The sequence below is a fragment of the Salvelinus alpinus genome, chromosome 13 (assembly GCF_045679555.1).
Source record: "Salvelinus alpinus chromosome 13, SLU_Salpinus.1, whole genome shotgun sequence".
NCBI classification, from domain to species: Eukaryota; Metazoa; Chordata; class Actinopteri; order Salmoniformes; family Salmonidae; genus Salvelinus; species Salvelinus alpinus.
In genome coordinates, this window is record NC_092098.1 from 21298196 (window position 1) to 21312790 (window position 14595).

The 14595-nt window shown below is 43.6% G+C and overlaps 1 protein-coding gene across 2 annotated transcripts; it reads left to right on the top strand.

The window, feature by feature from the left end:
• Positions 1-496: 496 nt before the first annotated feature.
• On the top strand, positions 497-10946 carry LOC139537337 (serrate RNA effector molecule homolog). 2 transcript variants are annotated; one of them, XM_071338534.1, is made up of 20 exons: positions 497-609; positions 1266-1404; positions 1551-1695; positions 1774-1920; positions 2131-2319; positions 4838-5007; positions 6208-6398; positions 6568-6699; positions 6912-7128; positions 7235-7410; positions 7594-7655; positions 7792-7870; positions 8006-8200; positions 8298-8468; positions 8628-8781; positions 8899-9092; positions 9239-9395; positions 9670-9759; positions 9945-10047; positions 10682-10946. In XM_071338534.1, exons 2-20 carry the CDS (start codon positions 1284-1286, stop codon positions 10755-10757), a joined length of 2769 nt encoding a protein of 922 aa, XP_071194635.1. In that variant the 5' UTR covers positions 497-609; positions 1266-1283; the 3' UTR covers positions 10758-10946. The 2 variants fall into 2 exon arrangements, with proteins under 2 accessions (XP_071194635.1, XP_071194636.1); XM_071338535.1 differs by having other exon boundaries at positions 6568-6663.
• The last annotated feature ends 3649 nt before the right edge of the window (positions 10947-14595 follow it).

Genomic DNA, 14595 nt, shown 5'->3' on the forward strand with positions numbered 1-14595 from the left:
AATGATAGAGGAGTTGGCTTCAGGACACAGTATGGGACCAAACAGGATCATGTAGCCTGGTGGTCCCAGCCCTGTGATCTGAGTCACACACACAGCACCTGTCAGGTGGATGGTTTATCTTGGAAAATAATAAATGCTCACTAACAGGGATGTAAACAAATTTGTGCACACAATTTGAGAGAAATAAGCATTTGTGCTCATGTAAAATTTCGGGGATCTTTTATTTCAGCTCATGAAACATGTGGCCAACACTTTACATGTTACGTTTTATTTTTGTTCAGTGTATATTTTTTAAAACTACCTCTATGATTCATATTTTTGTACAATTATTAACTTCCCCTGAAATTCATATGCTGCCTTTGAAGCATTCAACCTGATATATGATATGTATAATTAAATGTATATAAGACCTTTGTGACGTTTGTAAAAGTTATTTTTATTGTATGTTTTATTGTTCCTTTTTTCTTAAACCCGTGTGTTTGGCTATATTCTTAACTAAATATGCAGTTTGAACGTGTAATCCAACTTCCGGGAAATGTGTTTCCTGTCTAACAGCGTCGCCATTAAGAGACCACGCAGGATTGCTAAAAGAACGTGATTTATTAACAGGTAATTTACCCCCTATAAAGTTTCATTTCATACTGTCACGACATGTATACTAAAGCTGATGTTATGTAAAGAAAGTAACAGCATATGTTTTGTAGCACGTAAAATACAACGGCCTAGTAAAAGTACCGACCTTGCTTTGTTTGCGTCTACCGGTACTAGCTAGCAACTTCCAACTAACGCGGCTAGTTAGATAGCTAGCCAAATAACAGTGCTGGGGACGCTAACTTTAGCTTGCTACTATGAACATGTTAACTAAGCTAGCAGTAAATTGGAAGTACCTAATTAAACTACAACTAGCTACCATGGAGAAAGAAGTAGCTAGCTTCACTAAACCTTCGAAAAACAGATATTCAAGCTAGCTAGTTAATGCGGCGCGAACACTAGCTAGTTAATGTTAGCTACATAAACAGCTAGCTAGCTACTTGAAATGCCATGTAAGATGTTGGTTAGCTAACTGGTCATGTGACTCCCAGTAGCATACCTCAATCAGGAGGCACATGCTTTGCTACACACATTTGGCTAAGGACAACGTAATGTTGGTGTTTAACAAATTATGATGATTATATTAGCTTGATTACTGTGGCCCGTTCGATTTCATTTGTTTGCTGCCATTAGCTACTTACCATTTTAATGTTTATTATGCTATTTGTCCACAGACCTACATTTTTAGGTTGATGGCGGACAGTGATGATGAATATGATCGCAGAAGGAGAGACAAGTTCCGTCGTGAGAGGAGCGACAACTATGACCGCTCCCGAGAGAGAGAGGAAAGGCGTAGGGATGACTGGAATGACAGGTGAGGAAGAGGGAATAGACTTGTATAAAACAAAAGAGAAATAAAGACACATTGGAAACAACTTTTGAAATTAGAGACAACAATTCCAATCCATGTCATACATGCATGGTGTTTCACATGTATCTTTTTGCTCTTTCCGTTTACTGGCGCCCATCTGCAAGGGAGTGGGACAGGGGCAGGGAGCGGCGTAGCCGGGGGGAGTATCGGGACTACGAGAGAGGTCGCAGGGAGAGGTTCTCCCCACCCAGGCACGACATGAGTCCCCAACAGAAACGCATGAGGAGAGATTGGTGAGAATCAAATTTATCTACACTACCCTACATTGCCGTCCACAATGTTTGAGTTAATCTTCCCTCTGTTTTGATCAGGGATGACCATGGAGGAGATCCCTACCATGGTGGGTATGACTTGGGCTACGGTGGTGGCGGAGGCCCCAGCTACGCCCCTCCACAGCCTTGGGGCCACCCTGACCTTCATCTCATGCAGCCTCACCATGGCATACCCATCCAGGCAAGGTGAGGAGGGTAGACTGTGCACAACCAACCTGTTCATGCAGACATGCTGTCTTTGTCATCTGTGGAAAGCAGATGACATTAAAATGGCACCATGTTTTTGACTGGAGCTGTGACTGTTCCACCCAATAGATTAGCTTGCCCTTAGTTAGTCAAAGTGTCTAAGTAACTGGTTATCTCACACTCTTTTTAACCATGTCATTTGTCTACTAGGCTAGGAAACATCCATGATATGGATCTCGGCCTGCCACCTCCAGTGATGAAGAGCTTTAAGGAGTTCCTTCTGTCCCTTGATGACTCTGTGGATGAGACCGAGGCAGTCAAACGTTATAATGAGTACAAGATAGACTTCCGACGGCAGCAGATGCAGGACTTCTTCCTTGCGCACAAAGATGAAGAGTGGTACGATTATCATAGCCTTTGCTGCTCTATTATTAGTATTCATGATCAGTTTGCTGTGAATTAGGCTGGCAACACTGACAACCTTTCTATTCACAGAAATTGTCAGTCAAATGGATCTGGCGCTATCGGAGCTGTTCTTTAATAGCTTGGAAAAGACAGTATAGTTTGTGGAAGACGTTAGGCCTATATTTGACAGGCTGCGATATCAAGGCATACAAGACTTTTAATTGGTTATCTAACTAAAAAGGGTATTGTTGAATGGGTGTATTTAAAATATCCTGAACATACTTAATTACATTTATTATATATAACGATTTTGATCTATTATTGAAAGTGTTAAGAAAATACTTGGTATTTTGGGCAGGCTTATCATGCATACCATGCCACCTTCAGATAAGAATAGTTGGTTAATGCTATGGGCGGTTACCATCATGAATAGAGAGGTCAGTAAATAGCCTAGCTAGTAAAGAGTACAGGATAGAGATTTGGCTCTTAAGTGAATCTGATTTGGATAGTCATTTGACACAGTTTTTAACAGAGTATGTTTGTTGGTTTTGCTTATCACACAAACAAGTGTGTCCAGGGATTATGATACAATGTCAATGTTATTTTTTTTTCTTAACTTAACCAAACCTTCTTCCCTCCCACTCCTCCCCCCGCCCTTCACAACAAGGTTTTTGAAGATGAGAAAAACTGGAACTCCTCGCAGGAATCGTTATTAGACAGCTAGGGTTTGCACTGCGCACAATGCAGTTGCTTTTAGACGTACAGTACCAGGCATACTAGCTAGACAGACAAATAAACCACCTGCGCGCATGGAAATATTTTCTTTTCTTTAGTATGTGATGCTTTTTTCCCCCATTTTTTGTTTTTATATTTGGATCAAATCGAATCCCAAAACCGAAAATGAAATTGTGTGCGCACACAAACACAGTAGGGGGGTGAAGTGGAGCCCATTTTTACAGAAGAGACCCCTCTCAGTATATATGTGTTGTTATACTGGGAGAAAAAAAGGTAAATTTTGACCACTCCATGGCAAATTTGCTCTTCTGAACTGTAAAATTCTAAACTGTGTTATGTTATTTTATTTGATTATCTGTGTCCCTTTTGCCTTTGAGTTATTTTTGGTGCGTTGACCTAAAGCATCCTGATATGTTTCACAAACGGCTATACTCACACACAAACATAACACCATGCAAACTTTGTGAAGAATCCACAGTAGGACACCAGAGCATTTCCAGGTGCAGAACAAAAGTGTTTCTTCATATGCCAGTCACTTGAGTGGACCTAGATACACTACATAACCAAAAGTATGTGGACACCTGCTTGTCGAACATCTCATTCCAAAATCATGGGCATTAATATGGAGTTGCTCCCCACATTGCTGCTGTAACAGCCTCCACTCTTCTCGGAAGGCTTTCCACTAGATGTTGGAACATTGCTGCGGGGGACTAGCTTTCATTCAGCCACGAGCATTAGTGAGGTCGGGCACTGATGCTGGGAGATTAGGCCCGGTTCGTAGTCTGCGTTCCAATTCATCCCAAATGTGTTCGATGGGGTTGAGGTCGGGGCTCTGCAGGCCAGTCAAGTTCTTCCACACCGATCTCAACAAACCAACCATTTCTGTATGGACTTCAGTTTGTGCACGGGGCCATTGTCATGCTGGAACAGGAAAGGGCCTTCCCCAAACTGTTGCCACGAAGTTGGAAGCACAGAATCGTCTAGAATGTCATTGTATACTGTAGCGTTTATAGGCTCGTAGGCTTGTGTGCAGCTGCTCGGCCATGGAAACCCATTTCATGAAGCTCCTGACAAACAGTTCTTGTGCTGACGTTGCTTCCAGAGGCAGTTTGGAACTCTGTCGTGAGTATTGCAACCGAGAACAAATGGTTTTTACACGCTTCAGCACTCGGCGGTTCCGTTCTGTGAGCTTGTGTGGCCTACTACTTCATGGCTGAGCTGTTGTTGCTCATAGTTGTTTCCACTTCACAATAACAGCACTTACAGTTGACTGGGGCAGAAATGTGACAAATGGACTTGTTGGGAAGGTGGCATGCTATGATGGAGCCCCGTTGAAAGTCACTGAGCTCTTCTTCTACTGCCAATGTTTCTCTATGGAGATTGCATGGCTGTGTGCTCAATTTTATACACCTGTCAGCAACGGGTGTGGCTGAAATAGCCCAATCCACTAATTTGAAGTGGTGTCCACATACTTTTGAGTATATATTGTAGTTGCATTTAATTGATGGACATGCTGTGTTCCCCCCAAATAAGACATTGCAGGATACAGGAACGTTCAGAAAAAAGTTGTCCTCCAGTATTTTAATTTTGTTTTTTAAATTTGATTTAGTGTTTGGGTATAGAATGGCAGTATATTAGTCCCAGTTAATTGCTGTAGGCCAGTTTATTTGGCCTGGCCATACATACAAGGGCATTCTCTAACATTCTGCTCTCCTCCCCTCCATCCCTGCTCCTGTCTCTCTCCCATGCTCTTTTGGGGACATTGTTGTGAACTCAGGTTCAGATCCAAATACCACCCGGATGAGGCGGGCCGGCGGAAGGCTGAGGCCCACAGTGGCTTGCAGAACCGGCTGAATGTCTACATATTCCTGATGGAGAACGGCTGGTTCGACACCGTCTCCCTGGACATGGAGAAGGCCCAGGCCATCATGAAGGTCTTGGATGCAGGTAGAGTAGTGGGTGTGGTTAGAGGTGGGTGGCAGTGGGAGACCTCTCTAATGGCTTCATTCAGCTCTCTTCCAGAGTATTTTGATGTCAACCTTAGTTTCGAGCAGTGTCAGGATGAGTGTTATTTGTTGGTTTAGTTACCTCAACAGGTTATATATCCTAACCCAGTGTTCACCAACCTTTTTCTGATTCAATATCACTTTCTGGGTCAAAATGCAAGCCGAATTCTACAATTCACAATTTTGTAACATGACTTAAAAAACGTACGCCTATGCAACATGAACCTATTAAAAACAGGTCTGTAGCAATGAGGGTTGTTCAATATTTTTCTCAGACCATTTTGAAATGATATTTAAAAATGTAAGGTATATAATCACACTGGTAATATATAATTTGTTGTATTACTTGAGGCACAGCTTAGTGAGCATAAATAGCTTTTAAAATTTTTACTGAACTGATGGCCTGCGTCTAAGGCTTCCTCTCACAGTCCCTCTGAGACTGACCAAAAGGACACACATTATTCCAGCTAATGGCAACTCGAGTCGCACTGCATTATTTCTGCCCCATGCACCAATTCATGTTACTCCTATGACCAGAGAAAGTTTAATATTTCTTAATATTGAAGACAAGCGAGCCTTATTTTTATCAGCTTATCTATACAATTTGCTACTTATGCATTGCAACTGCAGTGTTGATTGTAGCGTAAGTGGAAGTAGGGAGAAGCACATTTAATGACTTATAAGTGTTGAATAACTTAAATGTGAACTTCCTCGTAAAAACAGCAGGTCTTTGCTGTATTCATTGACACTCTCTTTAGTCATGGTTTTAATCTCACAGTATCAACTTTGCTGTGTGTTTGAGGCTTCTTTTTACAGTCTTTACATAAGGACGCTCAGATCAGTGTCTGCAGTTATCTTGATTTGCTCTCCGGGGCTGCCGGGTAGGCACAGTTTTACTTTCAGACACATGAAATGGTTCAAACTGGGAACACTTCACTATGCCAGCGCTAGGGCAGCTAGTGCACCTACTGCCAACAGCATGAAATGAATAAGACAAAAATAGATATGCAAGGCTTTATCATTGGGTTTTTTACAGAAATGTTTGCTGAACGACTATGAATGCCTTGGAGATCGACCAGTCGATCACGATCGACCGGTTGGTGACCAGTGTCCTTACCCCTGTCCTCCCTCTGTCATTCAGCGGTGATAAAGATGGAGGGAGGGACAGATCATGACCTGCGTATATTGGAGCTGCCGTCTGAGGAGGAAGAGGAGAGGGAGAGAGCTGACAGGGCGGCAGCTGTTGGTCCTGGAACTGAACCCCCCAAAAAAGAGGAGCCCAAGGATAAGAATCAGGACAATGACCGCAAACCCCCAGCCGACAAAGAGAATGTATGCTGTCTTGTCGTAACCACTTTTTCTTTGCCCTGCTCTATTCTTCCCCCTCGAGAACAGGAAGTCATCCAATTCTATTGGTCACATACTCATATTTAGCAGATGTTATTGCGGATGTAGTGAAATGCTTGTCATCTAGTCATTGATGTAGCAAACTCTGCCACAGGGGGAGAGTGATGCCTGCAGCACGGAGAAGGGTGCAAACGGTGGTGGTGAAGCAGCAGCAGAAGAGAGTGAGGGAGAAGAGAAAGGAGAAAAAGAGGTGAAAAGCAAAGAAGTTGTGCCTGAGCCTAAGAAGGTTAGTGTTTAGCATCCATGTGTCTTAGTCCATCTTTCTGTCTTTTAGAATGAATGTGCTGCTCTTAATGGGCCAAATCCTAACTTGCATCGATGACAGTGGGAAATTTGCACTAAGACAGTACTCAAGTTAGGATTTTGGCTAATTGATTTGAATCAGTGATGTATCTATTGACCTTTACCACCACCTATTTTCCTTCCCATGTGTGTTAGCTGAGTAAGAAGAGGAAGCGGAAGCACAGTGGAGACAGTGAAGATGAGGCCAGTGCCTCTGAGAGTGACTCCGATTCAGACTCCAACTCCCATCATTCCTCTGATAAAAATGCAGAGAAGGAGGATGAGGGTGAGGAAAAGGAGGAAGGGGAGGACAAGGATGATGAGGAAAAGGAGGAGGGGGAGGACAAGGATGAAGAGGAAGAAGAGGGTGAAGGTGAGTGATGAAGGGACTGCGTTGGGGTCACTGTTTTCACAAATTCTAGTATTCAAATATATTTTTGGTAAGGTAATGACTTCTCTGCTCCACTCAAATTGTGTAGCTGACGGAAAGAAAAGCAAAGAGGAGAAACCAAAGGAAAGGGCGAGAGAAAGGGAGAAACAAGAGGAGAAGAAACCCAAGGAGGACCAGCCCCTGAGACCCAGGCCTCTCCACAGGACCTGCTCTTTATTCATGAGGAGCATCGCCCCCACAATCTCCAAGGCCGAGATCATAGCTGTGAGTTCAAGCAATTTGCCTGTACAAACATACTGAACACTTGTATGGACTGTCAGAATGACACTCTACTCTGAAGTTACATTGATACAAGGGACTCTCAGATACAGCTGTTACCCACACACACACACAATGACTGGAGGCATCCAGGAGGAAGAACTAACCTGTTGTTTTTGCCTCCCCCAGCTGTGTCGGAGATATCCTGGGTTCATGCGAGTGTGCTTGTCTGATCCCCAACCGGAGCGCAGGTTAGTTCCACTTCCACAGCTGGACCCTGTCTGCTGCTCCTTGCTGCTAATGGACTATAGTGGACGGTTGAAAATGTACCGTCTGTCATTCGCCTCATGTATGTATACCTCTTACCACCTCCATTCAATGTGTCAGGTTCTTCCGACGCTGCTGGGTGACGTTTGACCGCAGTGTCAACATCAAGGAGACCTGCTGGAACCTCCAGAACATCAGAGTGAGTTTAACAACCTTTCAAGACTACAACATTAGGCAGTACTGGAACCTGATGATGAGCAAGATATGGCACTTGAGTCACACCGCTGGTTAGTGAGTTTTCTGACCCTGTATGTGTCCTCTCGACTGTGTGTAGCTGCGTGACTGTGAGCTGGCTCCGGGGGTGAACAGAGACCTAGCCCGGAGGGTCCGCAACATCAACGGCATCACTCAGCACAAACAGGTGCTGCGCAATGACATCAAACTGTCAGCCAAACTCATCCACTCTCTGGACGACAGAGGCAGGCTGTGGAGCCAAAAGGCCCGGGGAGATAATGTGTCTGCTGTGGAGGTACAAGACACTGAAAGCAATTTGGCATCTTTGCAGTATGTATCATGAATTTATCCGTTTCTTGGATGTTTAATCCCGTATTGTGTGGTTGTATCAGATGGCGGCTCAGAACCCCATCCTGAAGAACATCACTGACTACTTGATAGAGGAGGTGAGCGCTGAGGAGGAGGAGCTACTGGGCAGTGTGGGCGGAGCTGATGCAGAGGATGGCAGCAAGGAGGGGAACCCAGCTGAGATCACTGTGGAGAGGGATGACACGCTGGTCAAGGTCCATCCATCTGCCTTGGCACACACTGATACACAGCAGCTTTACATTATTTTTATATTTTTATTTATTTTACTGTTTGGGTTTTGTCTGACACTAAAGTAGTCAAATGAAAAGGAAAAAGTACATTATCTTGACTTGATTTCCTTCATCTCTTCCCAGGTGTTGGACCGTCTTCTCTTCTACCTGCGTATTGTCCATTCCATTGACTACTACAACAACTGCGAGTACCCCAGCGAGGATGAGATGCCCAACCGCTGTGGCATGATCCATGTGCGTGGGCCCATCCCTCCCAACCGCATCACACACGGGGAAGGTGAGCAGGACACTACTGTAATATTCAACACTGGCTAGGCACACATTTGAGATGGCTGCATCATACACTGACACACTATTGACTGACTGTCTCCCCCTCCCCCTGTCATGCACTCAGTGTTGGAGTGGCAGAAGACATTTGAGGAGAGGCTGAGCCCCCTATTCAGTGTGAAGGAGAAGCTATCAGAGGAGGAGGCAGGCAAGATGGGCCGAAAGGACCCGGAGCATGAGGTGGAGAAGTTTGTGTCGGCAAACACCCAGGAGCTGGGCAAGGACAAGTGGCTCTGCCCCCTCAGTGGCAAGAAGTTCAAGGTGTGTGTCTGTTAGGATGGAAGTAAATTGTCAAACAGAAATATTGTATATCCAAAGAGCATTAAGCATGTACTGGTCTGTATCTCCCTTGCCACGGTGTGGTGCAGATTAAAATGTGAATTAATTTGTTCCCTCTGCCTGGCCAGGGCCCAGAGTTTGTGCGCAAGCACATCCTGAACAAACACGGGGACAAAATTGATGAGGTGAAAAAGGAGGTGGTGTTTTTCAATAACTTCCTCATGGATGCCAAGCGACCTTCCCTCCCGGAGATGAAGCCACCTCCTCCGCCTGGCCCAGGACAGGGTGAGGGACACGTTGCACATAGAAATAGAATGAATAGCGCTGACACGATTCCCTGTTGTCGCTGACGATCATATTTGTTCTACACCATACATTTTGTATTCGAACGTTCTGTAATGTTACATCCTCCTGAACAGGCCCCCGGGGAGCAAATGTTTCTAGTATAGTTTAGGTGTAGGGGAGCAAATGTTTCTAGAATAGTTTAGGTGTAGCTGTATCATTGAATCTTAGTGTGTATTTTTCCACTGACCCTGTCTCTATCCATCTCTCTCTGTAGGAGTTCTTTCTCCAGGCATGCCCTTCCCTCCCCAGGGCCTCATGGGCTTCGGTCCCGGCCAGCCTCGTCCTCCTGTCATGGGTTACGGAGGTGAGCCTCTGCCTCGGCTCCTATCATATAATCAATCACATTGATTTATTAAGCCCTTTTTACTTCACCACTTATCCTGAGAATTTAACACATTACGTTTACCACAACTATGTAATTCATTTGGTTGCAGCTCTCAGGTATTCTGTTCTGACATGACACACATACTGTACCTTTCTCTTCCCAAGGTGGACCTCCTTACCCACCAAACCAGTATGGGGGCGGTCGGGGTAACTATGACAACTTCCGTGGACAGGGTGGTGGCTACCCTGGTAAACCCCGCAACAACAGGTGAGACCATGGTCAGTTAGGGACGAATACCGCACCAATAGCTTCGGCCAACTGCATACCACTGCTGGCTTACCTCTGAAGCTAAGCAGGGTTGGTTTTGGTCGGTCCCAGGATGGGAGACCAGATGCTGCTGGAAGTGGTGTTGGAGGGCCAGTAGGAGGTACTTTTCCCTCTGGTCTAAAAAAACATCTGAATTCCCAATGGCGGTGATTGGGGAAATTGCCCTGTGTAGGGTGCCGTCTTTCGGATGAGACGTTAAACGGGTGTCCTGACTCTGGTCACTAAGATCCCATGGTACTTATCGTAAGAGTAGGGGTGTTAACCCCGGTGTCCTGGCTAAATTTCCAATCTGGCCCACATACAATCATAGCCACCTAATCATCTCCAGCTTCCAATTGGCTCATTCATCCCCCCTCTCCCCTGTAGCTATTCCCCAGGTTGTTGCTGTAAATGAGAATGTGTTTTCAGTCAACTTGCCTGGTAAATTAAGAGGTTAAATAAAAAACATTTTTAAAAAGCTTTCCTTTTCTGCTAATGACTGACTTATGTTTAGAAACCTCTGTTAATTTTTCTGTCACTCTTTCCTATTTCTATGCTGTGCCTCTTCGCTCTGCATCCTGGCTGTTTCCTTCAGAATGTCTCGGGGAGATCCACGCAACATCATTGAATACCGTGACCTGGATGCACCTGATGACATGGACTTCTTCTAGACTATCCATTTAATTATTTTAATCTCTTTTGTTTCTAATCATTGTAATTTCCCCTTCTCATCCCCTTATGTTAAGTGATGAATTAGCCTCCTATTTTTTTGTTCAGTGTCTGCAGAGCAAATGCTCAGTACAATTGTAACCAACTTGAATTAAAAAAATGTATAACCTCAATAAAAACGAATTTGATGACATTGGCAATTTTTAAAATATATATCAGCAAAAAAAGAAACGTCCTCTTACTGTCAAATGCGTTTATTTTCAGCAAACCTAACATGTGTAAATATTTGTATGAACATAAGATTCAACAACTGAGACATAAACTGAACAAGTTCCACAGACGTGACTAACAGAAATGGAATAATGTGTCCCTGAACAAAGGGGGGGGGGGTCAAAAGTAACAGTCAGTATCTGGTGTGGCCACCAGCTGCATTAAATACTGCAGTGCATCTCCTCCTCATGGACTGCACAAGATTTGCCAGTTCTTGCTGTGAGATGTTACCCCACTCTTCCACCAAGGCACCTGCAAGTTCCTGGACATTTCTGGGGGGCATGGCCCTAGCCCTCACCCTCTGATCCAACAAGTTCCAGACGTGCTCAATGGGATTGAGATCCGGTCTCTTCGCTGGCCATGGCAGAACACTGACATTCCTGTCTTGCAGGAAATCACGCACAGAACGAGAAGTATGGCTGGTGGCATTGTCGTGCTGGAGGGTCATGTCAGGATGAGCCTGCAGGAAGGTTACCACATGAGGGAGGAGGATGTCTTCCCTGTAACGCAGGCAATCTCAACGCTGTGCAATGACAACAAGCTCAGTCCGATGATGCTGTGACACACCGCCCCAGACCATGACGGACCCTCCACCTCCAAATCGATCCCGCTCCAGAGTACAGGCCTAGGTGTAACGCTCATTCCTTCGACCATAAATGCGAATCCGACCATCACCCCTGGTGAGACAAAACCGTGACTCGTCAGTGAAGAGCACTTTTTGCCAGTCAGGTCCAGCGACGGTGGGTTTGTGCCCATAGGCGACGTTGTTGCCGGTGATGTCTGGTGAGGACCTGCCTTACAACAGGCCTACACGCCCCTAGTCCAGCCTATTGCGGACAGTCTGAGCACTGATAGAGGGATTGTGCGTTCCTGGTGTAACTCGGGCAGTTGTTGTTGCCATCCTGTACCTGTCCCGCAGGTGTGATGTTCGGATGTACCAATCCTGTGCAGGTGATGTTACATGTGGTCTGCCACTGCGAGGACGATCGGCTGTCTGTCCTGTCTCCCTGTAACGCTGTCTTAGGCGTCTCACAGTACGGACATTGCAATTTATTGCACTGGCCACATCTGCAGTCCTCATGCCTCCTTGCAGCATGCCTAAGGCACGTTCACGCAGATGAGCAGGGACCCTGGGCATCTTTCTTTTGGTGTTTTTCAGAGTCAGTAGAAAGGCCTCTAGTGTCCTAAGTTTTCATAACTGTGACCTTAATTGCCTACTGTCTGTAAGCTGTTAGTGTCTTAACAACCGTTCCACAGGTGCCTGTTCATTAATTGTTTATGGTTCATTGAACAAGCATGGGAAACAGTGTTTAAACCCTTTACAATGAAGATCTGTGAAGTTATTTGGATTTTTACGAATTATCTTTGAAAGACAGGGTCCTGAAAAAGGGACGATTATATTTTTGCTGAGTTTATATATATATATACATACACACACAATCAAAAGTTTGGACACACCTACTCATTGAAGCGTTTATTTTCATTTTTACTCTTTTTCTACATTGTAAAATAATAGTGAAGACATCAAAACTATGAAATAACACAAGGAATCATGTAGTAACCCCCCCCCAAATTAAAGTGCAGTCGCAAAAACCATCAAGTGCTATGATGAAACTGGCTCTCATGAGGACCACAACAGGCAATGAAGACCCAGAGTTACCTCTGCAGAGGATAAGTTAGAGATACCAGCCTCAGAAATCTGCCATTAACTGCACCTCAGATTGCAGCCCACATAAATGCTTCATTGAGGAGACTGTGAATCAGGCCTTGATGGTTGAATTGCTGCAAAGAAACCACTACTAAAGGACACCAATAAGAAGAGACTTGCTTAGGCCAAGAAACATGAGCAATGGACATTAGACCGGTGGATATCTGTCCTTTGGTCTGACGAGTCCAAATTTGCGATTTTTGGTTCCAAATGCCATGTTTTTGTGAGACGCAGAGTAGGTGAACGGATGATCTCACCAGGGAAGAAACCCAGCATCTGGTGATGTCTATGGGTTCCAGACTTCAAGCAGTCATTGACTGCAAAGGATTTGCAAACAAGTATTACAACTCACAATTTAATTTATGATTGTTAGTTTGTGCAATTACTCTTGAGCTCCTAAAATTGGGGGGGGGCTATGTATAAAAATGGTTATAATTCCTACACGGTTCATACAATAATTTTGACAAAACCCTTAAATTAAAGATGAAAGTCTATACTTAAAGCATATCTTGATTGTTTCCTTTCCAATCCATTGTGGCGGCGTACAGAGCTAAAATTATGCAAATTGTGTCATTGTCCAAATACTTATGGACTTGACTGTATATATATAATATGATTTTGTAATATCTTGTTGTGTACCCTTGGTAATGTTATAGTATGACTTAATTAATTAATATACAGTATATAACTACTAGAGAGACAGCGCTGCACTTGAACTTGGTTTATGCCATGACTGCCATGCAATACCCTACCTCGCGCATGCGGAAACTACATCACAGACTTCTACTGTTTTCTTCTTGAACATAATGTTTTATTGCAACATTGCAATCGAAAATGCGTTATTATTGTCCAATAAAATGTTCCTCACTCCCACCCTGAAAATGATTACGGGTGGGATTTTTAGGGGTGGGTGGAGAAGAAAATAGCAATGGAGAAGGAATGTCCATTTTTGTTCATAAACGTTTCAATTATTTGTAAGAGAGGACCTCGCACTTACATCTGATAACAGTGATGCTGAATCTCTTCTCATAGAAATTCCCTCCTGTTGTTTTTGGGGTGATAAAAAAGAGGTAATTGAATGCATCTATCGACCACCCAATTCTGACATTGGTCATTTTATTGATATCCTTGCATCAACCTTGGATTTTATTAATAATGAAGATAAAATGTGTTTTCTATTGGGTGATTACAACATAAACTTATTTAAAAGTGAGAACCACTCACTGACATCTGACTTTTTAAATACTTTATACTCCAGCTATCTGTATCCCCTCATCTATAAACCCACAAGAGTGATCAATTCATCTGCCACCCTTATTGATATTTTTACAAATTATTTTAATAATGTGGCTAACTTTATACTGACATTTCTGACCAAAACTAATTGTGAGGGCTTCAAGATTTTAATGGATAATATTTCATGGGAAAATGTGTATAATCAGGCTGATGTAGAGTCTGCTTACCAGACTTCTCACATCTTTCAACTCTGTATTTCACCACTGCTCTCCCTAAGTTAAATCACGTAAGAAAGCAGCAGTTGGGTTCTGTAAACCTTGGTATGCAACTGGTAGCAAAAACATCCTCAGTTAAAAACAAAGTTGTATAAAAAGTTTCTCACAAATGTCCTCTCCCCTGATTTCTGCAAATTACAGGAAGTATAAGAACAAATTGAATCACCTACTTAAAATATCCCCAAAAATATAGATTTACTAACATATTCCAAGAATCATAAATAATATAACATGAACTTGGAAAATTATCAATCAACTGTTGAATAAGAAAAAGGCATCTACAATTATCCCATCTCAATTTATTGTTGAAAATAAGACCTATAGTGATCCTGATGATAAGTTGCTAAGATG